Consider the following 16963-nt stretch of genomic DNA (forward strand, 5'->3'; position numbering starts at 1 on the left):
AGTAAACACAAAAAAATAATTTTAAAAGAAAGTGAGTGAAGAAGGATAAGAAAAAACAGACTGGAGCCACAAAAGCCTGTAAAATGTATAAGCTTATATATGCATACAATATCTCACAAGTATATATAACCAACTAATATATGAGAGAAACTGTTCCCTTCAGGGAAAAGAACTGGGTGGTTATAGGAAAGTGGTGGAAAGGTGCCCGTTAATCATATAGCCTTTTGCATGTTTGATTTCTGAACCATGGGACTGAATTACCTGTTCAAACATAAATATATAAAACAGAATTCAAGTTATAAAGTCTGTTTAAAAACTATATATTGTTAATGAGTGGCCATAAGTATGGCTTTAAACTTTACAGACCTCCCCCCCCAGAAGAAAACCTAATTAACTGCACAATTCGTGGTGACTATAAAATAAAGCAAATCCCATGGCTCAAACGAATTCTAACTGGTCCTTACACTAGGACCAGAAAGAAACTTCCCTCCAGGAGCCACATAACAAGGCTGTGTAACACAGCTGTGAAGCCCTTCACTAACAGCGTTACTAGAGACTCGTGGAGATGATTCATCAGGCCACTTCACAGGGCAACTCTCAGTCTAAGTCAACGGCATCCTATCAGAGAAGTAAAAGCATCCTACGTAGCAACAGTAACAAGCTGTCAAGGAACATCAGTCTCCAATGGTTTAATCCAGACGAGGCCTCTTGATTATGTAGCTAGAGAAACAGACTGCAGCACTTTCAGACAACAGTCTAAAACATAATTTCTCTCAGATATATTTTGCCTAGATATTGTACACTAGTGAATTTGTAACTGTGTTCTTTGGCAAGTGCCTGGAATGTGGCTCTGCTGTCTTGATTATGAAATATGAACCCATATTACTTAATAGATAATTAATCTGGAGAGTTAACCTCACATAAAAACATTTAAAAAAAACACACCACCTTGTACTCCCATCATCTATAACATCAAAAAGTGTAGGAAGAACACAAACTCACCATATTTTTACTTAAATACATTAAGCTTTATGATAAACTTTGTACAATGACCTTACTTTTTCTTGTTTTAGTGCATGTGATTAAAAGCTTGGGCATGGTCAGTAGTGTGTTTGGGAACATCTGAGCTACAGACTACCAAAATCCTCTAGATATATATATAACAGTGACTCTATTCCATGTGTAAAAGAATAATCAGGGCCCCAAATTCTACTATATATAACAATGTTTCACTATTTTGCTGGAAATATTTTAGGGTAAGCTTCACAAAATGCCTATTTGGGTAAAAAAACATTTTAACCCTTATTAAAAAAAAAGAATCCATAGCTTTAAGCCATTCTTTTTCCTAGAATACCCCTCCACACACACACACACAAATAAAATCCATGAAAAGTATATCAGAGCAACTGAATAACATTTCTGTTTCATGGGATTGCCCAAGAACAAATGTTTTTGACTAGTTGACCATTAAAGTTCATTAATTATGATCAACTATTCTAAAATGTAAGGTGTTTTAATAAAGTCTCTCAACTATTAAATTCCACAAAGCAAGAATTCTTATTTAGTTAACTTGATGTACTTTTCTTGAGGTTAATAATAAAAACCTATCATCTAGTAGGTTTGAGCTTCTCCTATCAAAAAGGGTATATTCCCTGGCTCAGTGGGCTGAACAGCTGCCTACGAACAGAAACGGCACGTGCCTGGCTTGCAGGCTAGGTCCCGCACTGGGGGCGTGCAAGAAGCAGCCAATCCACATTGATATTTCTCCCCCTCTCCTTCCCTTCTCTCTAAAAATAAATAAATACATTTTAAAAATTCATTAAGCTCCACACTTATTATATGGGCAATGTATATATAGTACTTCAGTTAAAAAAAAAAGAGGTTTTTTTTAAAAAAAATCTGGCGCTCTCCTAGCACCCATCCCATTTCTCTCTTGCTTTGGACATTTCTCGTCTTTCAACATTTCTTAAGCCTGTTTACCTCCTACTACCTGGAACTCTACTTTCCCTAATCTCCCTTTCCAAACTCTACGTTCTTCAAGAGTTAGCTCAAATCCCTAAACCTTAGGAAACTGGAAAAGGAGAGCACACTTTCTTCAGAGTCAGAACTCCAAGGAAAGACCTGGATGGACACTGGACGTACACTTTTCCTAAATGATTGTAAATGTTTGTTTCTCCCACTAGAAAGATCTGTGGAGCCTTCGGCCCAAGTTCTGTCTCCTTGTAGGAGCTAGTACAGGACAATGTTTAATGAACATCTTAAATGAAAACAGTAGAAAAGCCTGCATGGTAAGTCCCAGACTGAGAATAGGCGTCCAAGCACCTCACATAACGCTTCTTGCTTAGGCAAGATTGGTCCCCTGACCAGGGACCCCCCACACACACACCATCCCGTAACCCGGGGAGCACCACTTGCGACCCCGCGTTAAATCCCATGCCCTTCTCAATTCCCACCCCACCACCCTGCATGCCCTTTACATATCCCGACCCTTCCTCAGACCGTGCCCCTGGCTCATGACACGAGTGGGACACACCCCCTCCGACAGCATCCCTCAGGTAATCCGGCTCTCAGGGCCCAAATCTCACCATAATGCCCCACGACCCCACCCCTCCGCAGCCGCGTCCTTAGGCCCCGCCCCGCGCCCTCTGAGGACTCAAGAGCCGGTCAGAATCTTGAGCTTGCGGCCAATGCCAAGCCTCTCATTCACGGAGGCCAGGAGAGCACAGACGGTATTCGGCTGCCTACTCAAGCCAGTGGCCTCACCTCTCTTCCAAGAGCTCAGTGGGGACACCACCTCCACCCGCTCGGAGATGAACTCGGCCAGACTGGAGCGGAATAAGGCGGCCCGCACTGTCACGGCCAGCACCAGCACAAGGGCCAAGGCAGCCGCCATGATAGCTGGGGCGGGCGGGCCGGCAAGGGAGCGAAGGCGAGGCGGAAGAGCCTCGCGACCCAGGCACCACTTGTGTAGTTCTGCGACCCGGTGCGCCTGGATGGTACGATCGGAGCTGCCAGACACAGGACTACCACTCCCAGGTAGCCTTGCGGCCACGCAGGAAGCGAGGACGGAAAGCGGGGCATCTCAAATTTGTAGCAAAAGGTTGGGGGACATATCCTTTGATAGCTAGTGAATTGTGAAAGCACTCAGGGGTCGAAGTGCTGCTGAAAGCAAATAGGTGAAGGCGGTTACCTTCCTAGGATTGTGAGCCAGTTTTAGAGAGAGATGTTAGTTTCACTCTTGTGGGTAAATTTTGTTTTGCTTTTAAGATTCCATTTATTTTTAGAGAGAGGAAGGGAGAAAGAAAGGGAGAGAATCGTCGCTGTGAGAGAGAAACATCAGAACATCAGAAACACAGCAGAAACATCCATTGGTTGCCTCCTATACCAAGCCCTCCCGGAGGCATCAAACGGCAACCCAGGCAGGCGCCATGACCCGGAATCGATCTGAACTTCACTGATCAGGACGTGTATGTGTAATGGTTAAATGTTTGTCTATTTTTAAATCCTCACCTATGGACATGCTTAATGATTTTAGAGAGAGGGAAAGAGGGGAGAGAGAGATGTGATATGTCAGACAAGGAACTGAACCACAATCTAGACACATACCCTGATGGGGAATTGAACACAGGACCTTTCAGTGTCCCGCGCAAGGCTGCAACCAGCTGAGCCACACTGCACAGGGCTCCCTTTTGTTTTTATTTATTTATTTAATATTCAGAGAGAGGAGAAGGGAAGGAGAAAGAGAGAGCAAGAGCAAGACACATCAATGCGGGGTTGCCTCCTGCACACCCCTCACTGGGACCTGGCCCACAACCCAAGCATGTGCCCTGAGTGGGAACTGAACCTGCAGCCCTTTGCTTCACAGGCCCGCTCTCAGTCCACTGAGCTATACCAACCAGTGCTGTTTTTAAAGAATATTAAATATGTATTCATGTATTTACAATTGTGTATTGAATACCACCTGTTGCCATGCACTATATTGGATTCTGAGAATATATTTTGGAGTAGTAAACAGACTTATTAGCCCTGTGGCCTTGAACATGTTATTTAACCTTTCTGTATCTCAGATCTCATCTGAAAAATGTACTGGTTGTTGACTCCTATCAGCCTGCTAGAAACGACTGAGGAATTTTCTAAAAAGTTACCAGTTGCACCCTGGCTGGTGTGGCTGAGTGTATTGAGTGCCCGACTCTGAAGCGAAAGGTTGCCTTTTCCACTCCTGGTCAGGGCACATGGGTCAGCAACCTGGGTTGCTGGCAGGCCCCCAGGTTGGGGCAATGGGTATCTCTCACACATTGCTGTTTTTCTCTCTCTTTCTCCTTCCCTTCCCCTCTCTCTAAAAGTAAATAAATAAAATCATTTTTTAAAATTTGCCAGTTGCTTTTAAACACATCCATTATCAAAAATTAAATCATATAAACTTACAACAAAATAAGTTGTATTAAAAACAAGATGCCCTGATGGGTGTGGCTCAGTTGGTCCGGCAGTCCTGAAAAAGATCTGGGGTTGGATTCCCAGTCAGGGCACATGCCTGGGCTGGGGCGGAGGCAACCTATCCGTGTTTCTCTCCCTCTTTCTCCCTCCCTTCTCCTCTCGCTAGAAATAAATAAATAAAAATTTTAAAATAATTAAATAGATAAATAAATAGAGATAATTATATCTCAAGGTTCTGTACTTGCTGTTGAGGAATATTGCACTAACAGAGTTATACCCCTGCTTTTATGGAACTTGGAGAGTCATTGCAGAGTCATAGTTTTAAGAATAACACAAGTAACAATAAAATCACAAACCGTGATGACAGAAGAAAGAAGGGAAGCAGAATGCTAGCAGAGTGCAAAAATCAGCCCTGTAGCTCATAGCTTTCCTGACCAGTGGGAGGAGCAGGTCTCCGTTGGAAGAGGGGCTCATGAAAGAATAGAGAGAGGCGCTGTCATCCTTTGAGCCCTGCTCTGCCAAGCATTGTGCCATGCTTTCAACACACGTTAGCTTCTGTAGTCTGTACAGCCTTCCCGATATTTTAGGGTTTGTTTTTTTTTCTTTTTCGTAATGCAAGTACCTGTCTGAAACTTTGCCTAAGGAACCCACTTCAAAGGCTATCTCGAGTAAACATTGCCAGCCACACAGCTAAAGAACCAGACAGCCTCCCTGAACTGAGGCCCCTTTGTTTTAGAGATATTGGTTGATTTCAATAACTTACCATTGGGCTACCTGTTTGTTTTGTTTTGTTTTCCTCTCTCTTTTCCAGGGCTTTAGATTCCTGCTGTTTAAATTCACCAATAACATGAAAGCCCATGAAACCCTAGACCACCATCCTCAACCACCCCCCACTCCTGCAAAAAAGCAGCACCCCAGGCCTGTGAGCTTACTCTGCTCTCCCTCTCTCTCCCACCCCCCCCAACCTTGTTGTGCTGTCCCAAATGTGTTGTGTAATTTGCTAGTCTTGCAGGTCTTGTAAGTAATAAACCTTATCTTTTCAAAGTTTCCTGATGATTATTGCTAAAGAGCATCTTGAAATCATAATAAGAACCATTAGGGCTGGTCCAATTAAAACATTGTAATTAATAGGCTTAAGTGAGACCAGTAGAAAACAAGTGTTGGTATTTTCTTTTTACATGAAGGAGGAGACATGTATTACATCATCTTAGAGTAAATATTTCATCATGAAAAGTGGAGGAGATTATAACACAGTGAAGACTGAATGAGATTATGTAATGTAAAATGCTTAGCATATATTAAGTGCTCAATACACATGGTTAGGTGATTTATTATTATTTGCATCATCCTAACAAATGACTTAAAATTCTTCCTAAGGTAAGGATTGTCTTTGGGAACAACAGTGATTAGCCATTATGGGTAGTAGATTTAACCCAGACCAGTGGCTCTTAAACATGAGTGTGCATGGATCATAGCCCTAAATGTAAGAGCTAAAGCTTGAAGACTCCTAGAAGAAAACACAAAAGTAACTCTCCATGACCTTGAGTTAGGCAACTGTTTTTTAGTTGTAACTCCAAAGCACAGGCAGCAAAAGAAGAAATAAATTGGACTTCATCAAAATTAAAAGCTTTTGTACTCCAAAGAACACCATCAAGAAACGAAAAGAGCCCTGGCTGGTGTGGCTCAGTGGACTGAGCACCAGCCTGCAAACCAGAGGGTCGTTGCTTCAATTCCTGGTCAGAGCACATGCCTGACTTGTGGGCCAGGTTCCTGGTTGGGATCATGGAAGAGGCAGCCGGTCAGTGTATCAGTTATACGTGATGTTTTTATTCTTCCCTTTCTCCCTCCCTTCCCATCTCTCCAAAAATAAATAAATAAAAATCTTAAAAAAAAATTAAGATAGTTCCTCTAACCATTTTTTAAAAAAAAGAAATGAAAAGACAAACCATGGAAGAGAATATCTATGGGAGAAAATATCTGTAAATCATATATCTGATTAGGAACAATTATTCATAATATATAAAGAATTCTTACGACTCAATAATAAAATGACAAATGACGTGATTAAAAATGGGCAAAGGATTTTAATAGTTACATTTCCAAACAAGATAAATGGCCAATAAGCATGTTGTGACAAGAAGCTTAGCATCTTTAGGTGTTAGAGAAATATAAATCAAAACCATGATGAGATACATTGCTTCCTACCCACTAGGATAGCTACAATAAAAGACATAATAACAAGGATGTGGAGAAATTGGAACTCTCATAACGTCGCTGGTTAGGATGTAAAATGCTGTAGTCATTTTGGAAAATAGTTTGGTAGTTCCTCGAAATGTTAAACATAGCTCTGGCTGGTGTAGCTCAGTGGATTGAGCACGGGCCTGTGGAGCAAAGGGTCGCAGATTTGATTCCCAGTCAGGGCACATGCCTGGGTTGTGGGCCAGGTCCCCGAGGGGGGCCATATGAGAGGCAACCACACATTGATGTTTGTCTCCCACTCTTTCTCCTTCCTCTCTCTCTAAAAATAAATAAAATATTGTTTAAAATGTTAAACATAGAGTTGCCGTATAACCCAACAATTCAATTCCTAGATATATTCAAGGTAAATGAAACACATCTACACAAAAATTTGTACACAAATGTTCATAGCTTATTTATAGTTATTGTTCATAATTGCCAAAAAGTGGAAACAACCCAAATATCTGTTTTGTTTGCCATGGATGAATAAGCAGAATATGGTATGTCTATACAATGGATTAAATTGGGCAATAAAAAAAGAATGAACTATTGATACATGCTACAATATGGATAAATCTTGAAAACATGCTGGGTAAAACAAGCCAGTCACAAAAGACCACATATTGTTGTTGTTTTTTAATCTTTTATTTTATTTTATTTTATTTATTTATCTTTAGAGGGGAAGGGAAGGAGAGAAAGAGAGAAATATCAATGTATGGTTGCCTCTCATGAGTCCCCTGCTGGGAACTGGTCCGCAACCCAGGCATGTGCCTTGACTGGGAATTAAACCGCGATCATGTGGTTCGCAGGCCCGTGCTCAATCCACTGAGCTACACCAGCCAGGGCGACCACATATTGTATAATTCCATTTATATGAAATATCCAGAATAGGCAAATCTATAGAAACAGAAAGTAGATTAGCGGTTGCCTAGTGCTTGGCCAGGGCGAGGATAGGGGTAGGGAAGGGAATGGGAAATGACTGCTGCAGGGTTTCTTTTCATACCTTATTTTTGGGGGGATGAAATATCCCAAAATTATGTTGTGATAATGGTTTTACAACTATGAATATACCAAAAACCATTGAGCCATACACTTTAGGTGGATTTTATGGTATGTGTATTATGTCTCAAAATTTAAGAAAATGACTGAGCATCAGAATCACTTAGGAGATGTGTTTTTAAATGTAAATTTCCTAGCTCTGCTCTAGAGACTGTGACTCACTAGGTCTGGGATGGAGCCCAGGCACCTGCATTCTTAATTTCTCCAGTATATTTGCTGGTGGTTCAGGAACCATATTTTGGAAAACATTACCCTGGAGACATAACTATCCAGTAGCATATGCAATAAGAAGATGAAAATATTAATAATACCTAGCAAGTACTGAATATTTACTAGGTACTAAGTATTATTTTAAACAATTTACCAGAAACTGTTTTCTCATTTAAAATATATACTCTTATGGGGACTATCATGTCCCTATGACCACATGCACATGAGGAAACTGAGGCACCAAGAGATTTAGTAATTTGTCTGAGTCACACAGCTAGTAAATGGCATAACAGGATCTGAATAGCAGCTCCAGACACTGTGGTTAAGTTGCTCTGCCTGAGAAAATGAGGGGAATTGTGGTTGGGTCGGGTTGTTTTGTTGTTGTAGCTGAGAAGGAAGGGGAGAGAACTGAAAGGAGGAAGATAATAAAGAAACAAGCAAGGTGGTTTTCTCTCCTGAGAAATCAGAGATCCCAGATAATATGTGGGTTACGTAGGAGGAAGACTTTGAGGCTCTGAGATATGAACTAACCAGCTTCAAGCCACATACCTGGACAGTTTTCCCTTTGACATTTATTTTTTTTAATATTTTATTTCTTTATCTTTAGAGGGGAAGGAAAGGAGAGAGGGAGAGAAACGTCAATGTACGGTTGCCCCTGGTGCGTCCCCTGCTGGGAACTGGCCTGCAACCCAGGCATGTGCCCTGACTGGGAATCGAACCGCGATTGTGTGGTTCGCAGGCCTGCGCTCAATCCACTGAGCTACACCGGCCAGGGCTCTTTTTAACATTTATTGAACACCTACTCTTGCCAGGTCCTGAGTCAGGCTGTGGACATACAGTCTATTCAGTATATTTATTTTACTGAATAGAGCAAAGTGATTACGGGAGAGAGTTGCCTACAAAGGAGGGCCCATAAGACTGTCAGCTGATTTCTCAAAAGAAGCCTGCAGGCAAGAAGGGGCTGGAAAGACTACTCAAAGTCCTGAAAGTCAAGGACCTACATCCAAAATTGTCCTATCCAGCAAAGCTATCTTTTAGAATGAAAGGGCAGATAAAATGCTTCCCAGATAAGGTCAAGTTAAAGGAGTTCATCATCACCAAGCCCCTGTTACATGAAATGTTAAAGGGACTTATCTAAGAAAAAGAAGATAAAAAATATGAACAGTAAAATGACAACAAATGTGCAACTATCAACAACTAAACCTAGAAAAAAAAACAACCCTAAAATGAAAATGAAGCAAACAACTAGAACAGGAACAGAATCACAGAAATAGAGATCACATGGAGAGTTATCAGCAGGAAGGGTGAGGGGATAGAATGAGGAAAAAGGTACAGGGAATAAGAAGTATAAATTGTAGGTATAAAGTAGACAGGGGGAGGTTAAGAATAGTATAGGAAATGAAAAAGCCAAAGAATTTACATGTATGACCCATGGACATGAACCAAGGGGTTAGGGGGAATGTTGGTGAGAGGGGCAATGCAGGGCAGAGGGGAATAAAAGGGAGAGAGAAAATGGGACAACTGTAATAGCATAATCAGTAAAATATACTTTAGCCCTGGCTGGTGTAGCTCAGTGGATTGAGCGCGGGCCTGCAAACAACATGATTGTGGTTCAGTTCCCAGTCAGGGCACATGCCTGGGTTGCAGGCCAGTTCCCAGCAGGGGACTCATGAGAGGCAACCATACATTGATATTTCATACATTGATATAAAGTATATATACATATATATATATATATATATATGTATATATACACTTTAAAAAGAAACACAAGAACAGAGTGGAAAAATCAGGGTTGGTATAAAAGCAGAAAAAAAAGGATTAAAGATGCAGCATCATCTTGATCTGTGTTTAACCCTGCAGATTTTCAATCAGATGACAATAAATTATATAAAAACTTAAACACAGCCCTGGCTGATATGGCCCAGTTGGTTGGAGCATCATCCTGTAAACCAAAAAGTCATGAGTTCAATTCCCAGTCAGAGCACATGCCTAGGTTGTGGGTTTGGTCCCCAGTTCGGACATGCATGAGATACCCAATCAACGTTTCTCTCTCACACTGATATTTCTCTCCCTCTTTTTCTCCCTCCCTGCCCTCTCTCTAGAGTCAATAAGCATGTCTTTAGGTAAGGATTAAACACACACAAAGGATTAGACACACACAAAGGATTAGACACAAAACTTAAAAACAATAACAAGTCAACAAATGGAGGTGAGTGGAAGTCAGTGGCATGTAGGAAAAAATAATTAAAGGCATTCTTAAGATTGAAAAAGTAGGAAGGGCCCGATCTAGTCCAATGTACAGACTGGGAAACTAAGGCCTAGAGAGGAGCAGCACCTGCCCTAGGATCACACAGCAAGTCAGTAGTGGTATGGGGCCCAGAAAACACCCTTTAACTCCTACACTAGCTGATTCTTGTTTCTGGGCTGCATCTCTGGTGAGGCCCACTGGGAGTCCCACACCAGATCCTTCCACAACCCTCAGACTGGAGTATTGTAAGGTTCCAAGGGAACCAGAGATGTGGCCTTACATAATACCCTGAGGACATGTGTCTTGGCAGAGCCATTCCCTACACCATCATGTGGACAGAGAGCCTGTCAAGAATTAGGCCCCTCCTGGGAAGCGTTTTGGGGAAATTAGAAAAGACTGGATCTTTGTTCTACATTTGAGCCACTGGGTCAGCCTTGCCTGAAGGCAATTATGACCGACCATTTTAACCAAATTCCTTTTCTGGTTTAATCTGGTTTGAGGTGGGTTTTTAGTTACTTGCAACCAAAAGTTCTTAACCAAAACAAGAGATGGAACTCAGCCTCCCAAAGGACTCTGCTATACTTCCCTGGTTTCAGTTACCATTTATATGTTGATGGCTCTCAGATCTTTACTTCCAGATTCTCTTGTTAAAATTTAGACATATATATTAAACTACCCCTTAGACACTGGCACCCGGATATCCCAAAGCCACTTTAAATTCCAAATATCTAAAACTTTCCTCCATCAACTCACTCTTCCTTTTTAATTCCTTCTCTCTAGGAATGGCACTGCCAATCTTTCAGATGCTCAGCCCAAACCTGGGAATCAGTCTTGATATCTCTCACTTCCCCATCCCTTATATACAGTTCACCTTCAGACATTGACCTAAATATCACTCAAATCCACCTTTTCCTTACCATTTTCACTGCCACCACCCTAAGCCATCATCATGACTTCTCACCTAGAGGTTTACTATACTTTATCAACCAGTCTCCTACTGCCACTCTTTATCCTCAACCCATTCTCTACCCCTGACTCCCATTGTTGGATGGAAGAATGAATGAATGAACATTACTAACCTTTCACTTAAAACCCTTCACTGGCTTTCCTTTGCACTTAGTTTAAGGACCAAGTACTTAATATGGTTTACAAGGGCCAGCATGATCTATCTCCCTACCTGGCTTCTTCCCCCACTTTTCTGCCCTATTTGCCCCTGAGAAAATAAATTACCAATAGTCATTCCCTTGGTTCATTCTACTTTGTACACCCCACTGGCTACTCCCAACAGCATTTGTCCTCACTTGGCCAAGTCCTACATACCCTTCAAAGACCATTCTTAAAGTTTTCTTCTTTAGGAAGACTGATTCCATCAAGGAGTCAGTTCTTTCTCTTCACTCCTAAAGCACTTCACAGCTACTTCTGTCCTGCACTTAATGATCACCATCTGATAATTCTGTTACCTGAAGTCACTGGGAGTCTGATTCTTTGGTTTCTTGTGTCTGCTCAGTCTTACTCATGGTGGATTTTTTCCGTGTGTACTTCATCAGTTGTTTCCTTGCAAATTAGCTAATGTTTGGAAGGGCTTTAGGAATTCTGTGTAGCTTGCAGTGGGGAGCAGAGGCAGGGGAGGGAGGATAGACCCAAAGAGTATTTGTCTTTGTTTCTGCTAAGCATCTGAGAGTTTTGGAGTAGCCTCAGGGATTCTCAGCCACGCAGGTGATGTAAATGTGAACCCTAGACACATTAAGGGCAGGCATGTGGTTTCAAATTCTCAGAAAATAGTTTTTCCCCCCACCTAAAGACGGAGTTGAGTTCTCTTGTGCTAGTAGTCAGATGTTTATTTCCCACTAATCTACTCTTTCCCTGTGGGTGTAGAAGACCTTCAAAGGTCCTAGATTTACCAAGGATCTCGGTTCCAACCCCAAACTTCACATAAACCCAAGACTTCAGCTCCCGAACTGTCTGTTAAAATCCAAACTATTGCAAATCCAGTTGTACATTTAAAAGGATGTTTATTGTTTTTATTTCCGGCATTTCCTTGTGTTATGTAGCAGGAAGTTCCAGATATTTTCAGAAAGGAAGTCCAACTCAATACTCGGTAGACAGAATTGTCACTGGCTGTTGACTTATCTATTTTCTCCATGAGTATCAAGCTCTGAAAGAGCAGGATCGGGATCTGACTCATCTCTGGCTCAAGACACCCAGCCCTAGACTTATCCTGAGTAAGTGCTCAGTGTGTTTGCTGAGACCAAATCTCCACTCAGACACCCCTAGAGATGGGGAGCTCACTTTTCTCCTGAAGAAGGCTTTCCTTTGGAAAGGATTGTGTTACTTGGGTGACCATCTGGCTAATGGGGGACACCTTCCCCTCATCTGTCTGTGTTCATCCTTCCCAACACTCAACTTGTCCACTCAGATTCTGTAGGTGGGGGCAGGGGCAGGGGAGTCTCTGGGCCTGGATGATCCCAGTGATAACTAGAACTTTGAACTTTAATTCAAAAGGAAACACATAGGGCCAGTTCTTTTTTTAAAAAATTATTTATTTTTTATTGGTTGATTTTAGAGAGGAAGGAAGAGTGAGGGAGAGAAAGAAACATCGATTTGTTGTTCCACTTATTTATGGAATCTTCGGTTGATTCTTGTATGTGCTCTGACTGGGGATCAAACCCACAACCTTGGCGTATTGGGATGATGCTCCAATCAAGTGAGCTACTCAGCCAGGTCGGGCCAGTTCTAAATGTACACCCAAAGTTCTTATGCACCATTAGTAGAAATCTAAACTGGCACAATAATTCAGGAAAGCAATTCAACATCATCTATATAAATTTGAAATATGTACACTTATCATATTGCAACTCACTTCTCCAAGCCAATTCTCTTCACACCATAGTCACTGGAACATTACGAAAGCAAAACAATTGAAAACCACCAAAATGTCCATCAATTAGTGATCAACTAAATAAGCTACAGCCATACAATGGGACACCATAAGACTAATTTTTTATTGTTTTGTTTTTATGCAGTAGCTCTACAAGGACACAGAACTCCAAATCATATTGCTGAGCGAAAAGGGGGAATCTGTAGGACAGAGCATATAATATAATACATTTATGTAGAAGCCAACAAACAAACCTATAAGCAGTATAAATTGTTACCTCCTGGAATCTATTTGACAAAATCCATCAACTTTTACTTAAGTTAATAAGCTACTTTTACATAAGCTGCTTAAACTTTTTAGATAACCTCAACCGACTAGTCCCCTTTTGTAGATAGTCATCTTACAAATAAACGTGCAAAATAATAAATAAAATATTTTATTGAGCACGGGCCTGCGAACCAGACGATCGCGGTTCGATTCCCAGTTAGGGTATATGCCTGGGTTGCAGGCCAGTTCCCGGCAGGGGCCATTTCCCAGCAGGGGATGCACGAGAAGCAACCATACATTGATGTTTCTCTTCCTCTCTCCTTCCCTTCCCCTCTAAAAATAAATAAATATTAAAAAATATTCATAGCAGTGTTGTCTGTAGTAATAAAATATTGGAAACAACCTTTCTGTCATTAGGAGACTGGCAAATATCATGCATACATACAATGGGATGCAACACAGCTGTGAAAAATAATGAGGTTTTTCTTCCTACTGATAAGGAAAGATCTGCGAGATATGCTGAAAAGTAAAAAAACAAACAAAATAAAATAAAAAGGGGGCATAACAAGATCCCTGTATATGTGCAAAAAATACATATATGTACACATACATTGGATTTTACATGCACAGAACGTCTCTGGAAGGAATCACGGCAAGCTAGAGTTGGTAGTTACCTCCAGGGAGGAGACCGAATAAGTTGGGAACTGGGGAGGGAGGGACACCTGCGTTTCACTGTATTTCCTATTGAAGCTTTGGAATTTTGAACTCTGTCTCTGTAACTAAGTAAATAAAAATCTTAAAGCATAATTCTAAACCTAGAAGCAAAACAAACCCAGTGAAACCAAGCACTTCCTATATGTGTATGCATATGTTGTGTACAAATAGGAAAGAAGGATACAGTCCAAATTAGGGGCAGTGGTGGAGGGTCCCTGGGACTGAATGAGGGGTGGTCAAGGGTGAACTTGACTTTATCTGGATTGTTTGAATTTTTTGTTTATAATTGTTTAGAAATTATAAATGTTGCTTGGATTTTATACAAGTATTTTATGTGAATTGTTGCATCCTTTAATACATGTTAATTTCTAAAAACAGACTTTAGGTAGATAGAATTACAACCACCACCAAGCAAAGGAGCGAGGCTATTTCCTTCTGAAAGGACGATTCATGTCGTGAATCCTTTGTCCCACCTGCTTTATCCAAGGGCACCCTGGCTTAGGAGGCACCTGGGCTACTCCTGGCACCATTCCAAAGAGCCTCACCTGTCACCTTTCACCTGCTTGGCTACCTCTCCCTTCTGTTCTGGGCCGAGAACCAGATCCAATTGGCTGTAGGGTCATATTTCCAGAGGTCCTCATCAATGTGAGGTTGAGCAAGGCCAGTCCCAAAAAATTGGGACAGCTGGCTCTGACATCTTACCTCTCTGTGGTAACCCTTCAATGCCCCACCACCCTTTCCCCTACCTCCCAAAATGCATTCCACTCAGTCCATGCAGTGGAGAGAGGTTATCTGAAGAACCCATCCAACTAGGTATGTAGGAATTTCGTATATGATCTCTGGAGTCAGGCCGACAGGATTCATGTCCTAGTCTGTCATTTAGCAGCTGTCAACCTTGGGCAGATAACTCAAACTCTCTGTGCTTCAGTTTCCAAATCTGCTCAATGTGGATAATAAAAATAGCTCCCTCACAAGATTCATTGTGAAACTGTAACGAGAGATTACGTGAAAAATCTTCAGAACACTTCCTGCAACAGTAGAAGCAATCGATAAATATTAGCCACAATTATTAATACTTGTGCAGATACTGTTTTAAAAGGACAGAACTAAAAAGCTCTGAAGGCCCCAGCAGAAGAAAAATTAAATCTGGCAAGACAGTAAATCACCTGGATATAGAGCAAGGAGGCATTAGTCACTAACTTTCTAATCTGACTCAAGTCAGGAACAGTTGTTATGACAGAGGAAGTTCTCAAACCAAAAGTGTAAGGAAAATGATGTCCTAATCAAAGTCTGTAACAACTTCATTTTGAAGATAAAAAACACCTGACCTGGGAGTTATGAACTGCTGACTTTGCCCTCTTCAGATGAGTTGGTCGATGTTGATTTTCTGCATGAAGGTCACTGGTCATATTGTATTTTCTCAACCAAGTTGAGGAATTATATTCCAATGTTACCTTTTTATTCTTTTTAATCCAACCTCGTTGAGCTGTAATGAGTGTTGACAAATATATACTACCAAGTAACCAATCCCACTATTGAAATATTGGACATTTCTGTCACTGCAGAATATTCCCTCGGTCCCCTTTGTGGTTAATCCACATACTCCCAGGCAGCTATTGACCTGCTTCCTGTCAGTATATGTGACCTTTGCCCATTCTAGAAGTTCATATAAATGGAATCAGATGGTATATGCTCTTTTGCATCTGGTTTCTTCTGTTCAGCATGGTGTTTTGAGGTTCATCCATATTTTTGCAGGTATTAGTAGTTTGTTCCTTTTTAAAATGCTTAGTAGTAGTCCATTGGATGAATATACCACAAGTCTGTTAACTTTATATACTAAATTTTGAGAGAATACGGATTGACTGTGTTTGGACTCTAGGAGAGAGTAAATCGATAAGAACTGGAGGTAGAAGCCTCAAGTTCCTGTCCTATGCCTTTCACTCACTCATTCTGTTACTCTGAGCAAGTCCTTCTCCCTCATTCAGGCTTCAGTTTCCTCATCTGTAAACTTAGAGCACTAAGTGATGTCTAAATGACCATTCCATGTGATTCCATTACAGGTAGGAGGGTTTATTCTCCTGTAAGGCACATTACTTTAAGATTCACAAGTAAGGGCCTGTCTGTAGGAGCAGAGTAGACCCAGTGAATTCCTCTGGCAGAAAGGGAGGGCGAAATCTGCAGAAAATCAGACAAGCAATGGAGAATAAGCAGGGAGTCTCCAGGCCACTCCAGAAATTGACAATAAATATTTACACTCTATTCAGAAACTTTATCCCTGGATTTTCTACCAAAAGCTCCTGGAGGTAGACGCTTGGCTGGAATCAAGGGAGTCAGGAGAAGGGTCAGGAGGATCTCATGGAGTAGGAGGGGTTCTGAGGACAGAGAACAAACAGACCATGATGAAGACTGAGGCTGTCATTCTGGGTCCAGAAGGTGGGTAGGTAAAGTCAAGGGAAAGGACGGAGAGAAGAGCTTGATCCAGAGAATGGATCAGGATCTTTGAAGATACCATTGAGCCCAAATACCTCCATAACCCAAATAAATCTCAGGGCCTCACATGACTTGGGCTTAGCATCTTCAATGGCAAATTCAAAAACTATATTATAAGGGAAACTTATTGAAAACAAACTAAATTTTCAGCTACAGAGGACTAATTCAATAACGTCAGTCCATCCTTGCTATGATATGGTGAAATACTATGTGGCTGTAATGAAGAATGAGACAGTTCTGTGGGTACTATTAGGAACTCCTCCTTAAGTCGTATTGTTAAGTAAAAAAACACAAATTTCAAGGTAGTGTACATAGTACACCATCATTTGTGTTCAAAACAGGGAGATCATATACACATATACATACATGTACATGTAGAGAACATTTCTGGTAATTCACACAAGCTGGTAACAGCAGTTGTC

General features: G+C 41.3%; 1 protein-coding gene across 2 annotated transcripts in view; it reads right to left on the reverse strand.

The window, feature by feature from the left end:
- The window catches only part of PIGU (phosphatidylinositol glycan anchor biosynthesis class U), a 94323-nt gene extending 91340 nt beyond the window's left edge, over positions 1 to 2983 (reverse strand). The window contains exon 1 of one of the 2 annotated variants that reach the window (XM_037043901.1): positions 2764 to 2983. In XM_037043901.1, coding sequence (XP_036899796.1) covers positions 2764 to 2893 — 130 coding nt within the window. In that variant the 5' untranslated portion in view covers positions 2894 to 2983. The remainder of the gene's footprint in view (positions 1 to 2763) is intronic. The other variant, XM_037043902.1, reaches the window with a different exon arrangement.
- Between the last annotated feature and the right edge of the window lie 13980 nt (positions 2984 to 16963).

This window comes from Sturnira hondurensis, unplaced genomic scaffold (assembly GCF_014824575.4).
Source record: "Sturnira hondurensis isolate 20B ecotype Veracruz unplaced genomic scaffold, ASM1482457v3 Scaffold0004136, whole genome shotgun sequence".
NCBI lineage: Eukaryota > Metazoa > Chordata > Mammalia > Chiroptera > Phyllostomidae > Sturnira > Sturnira hondurensis.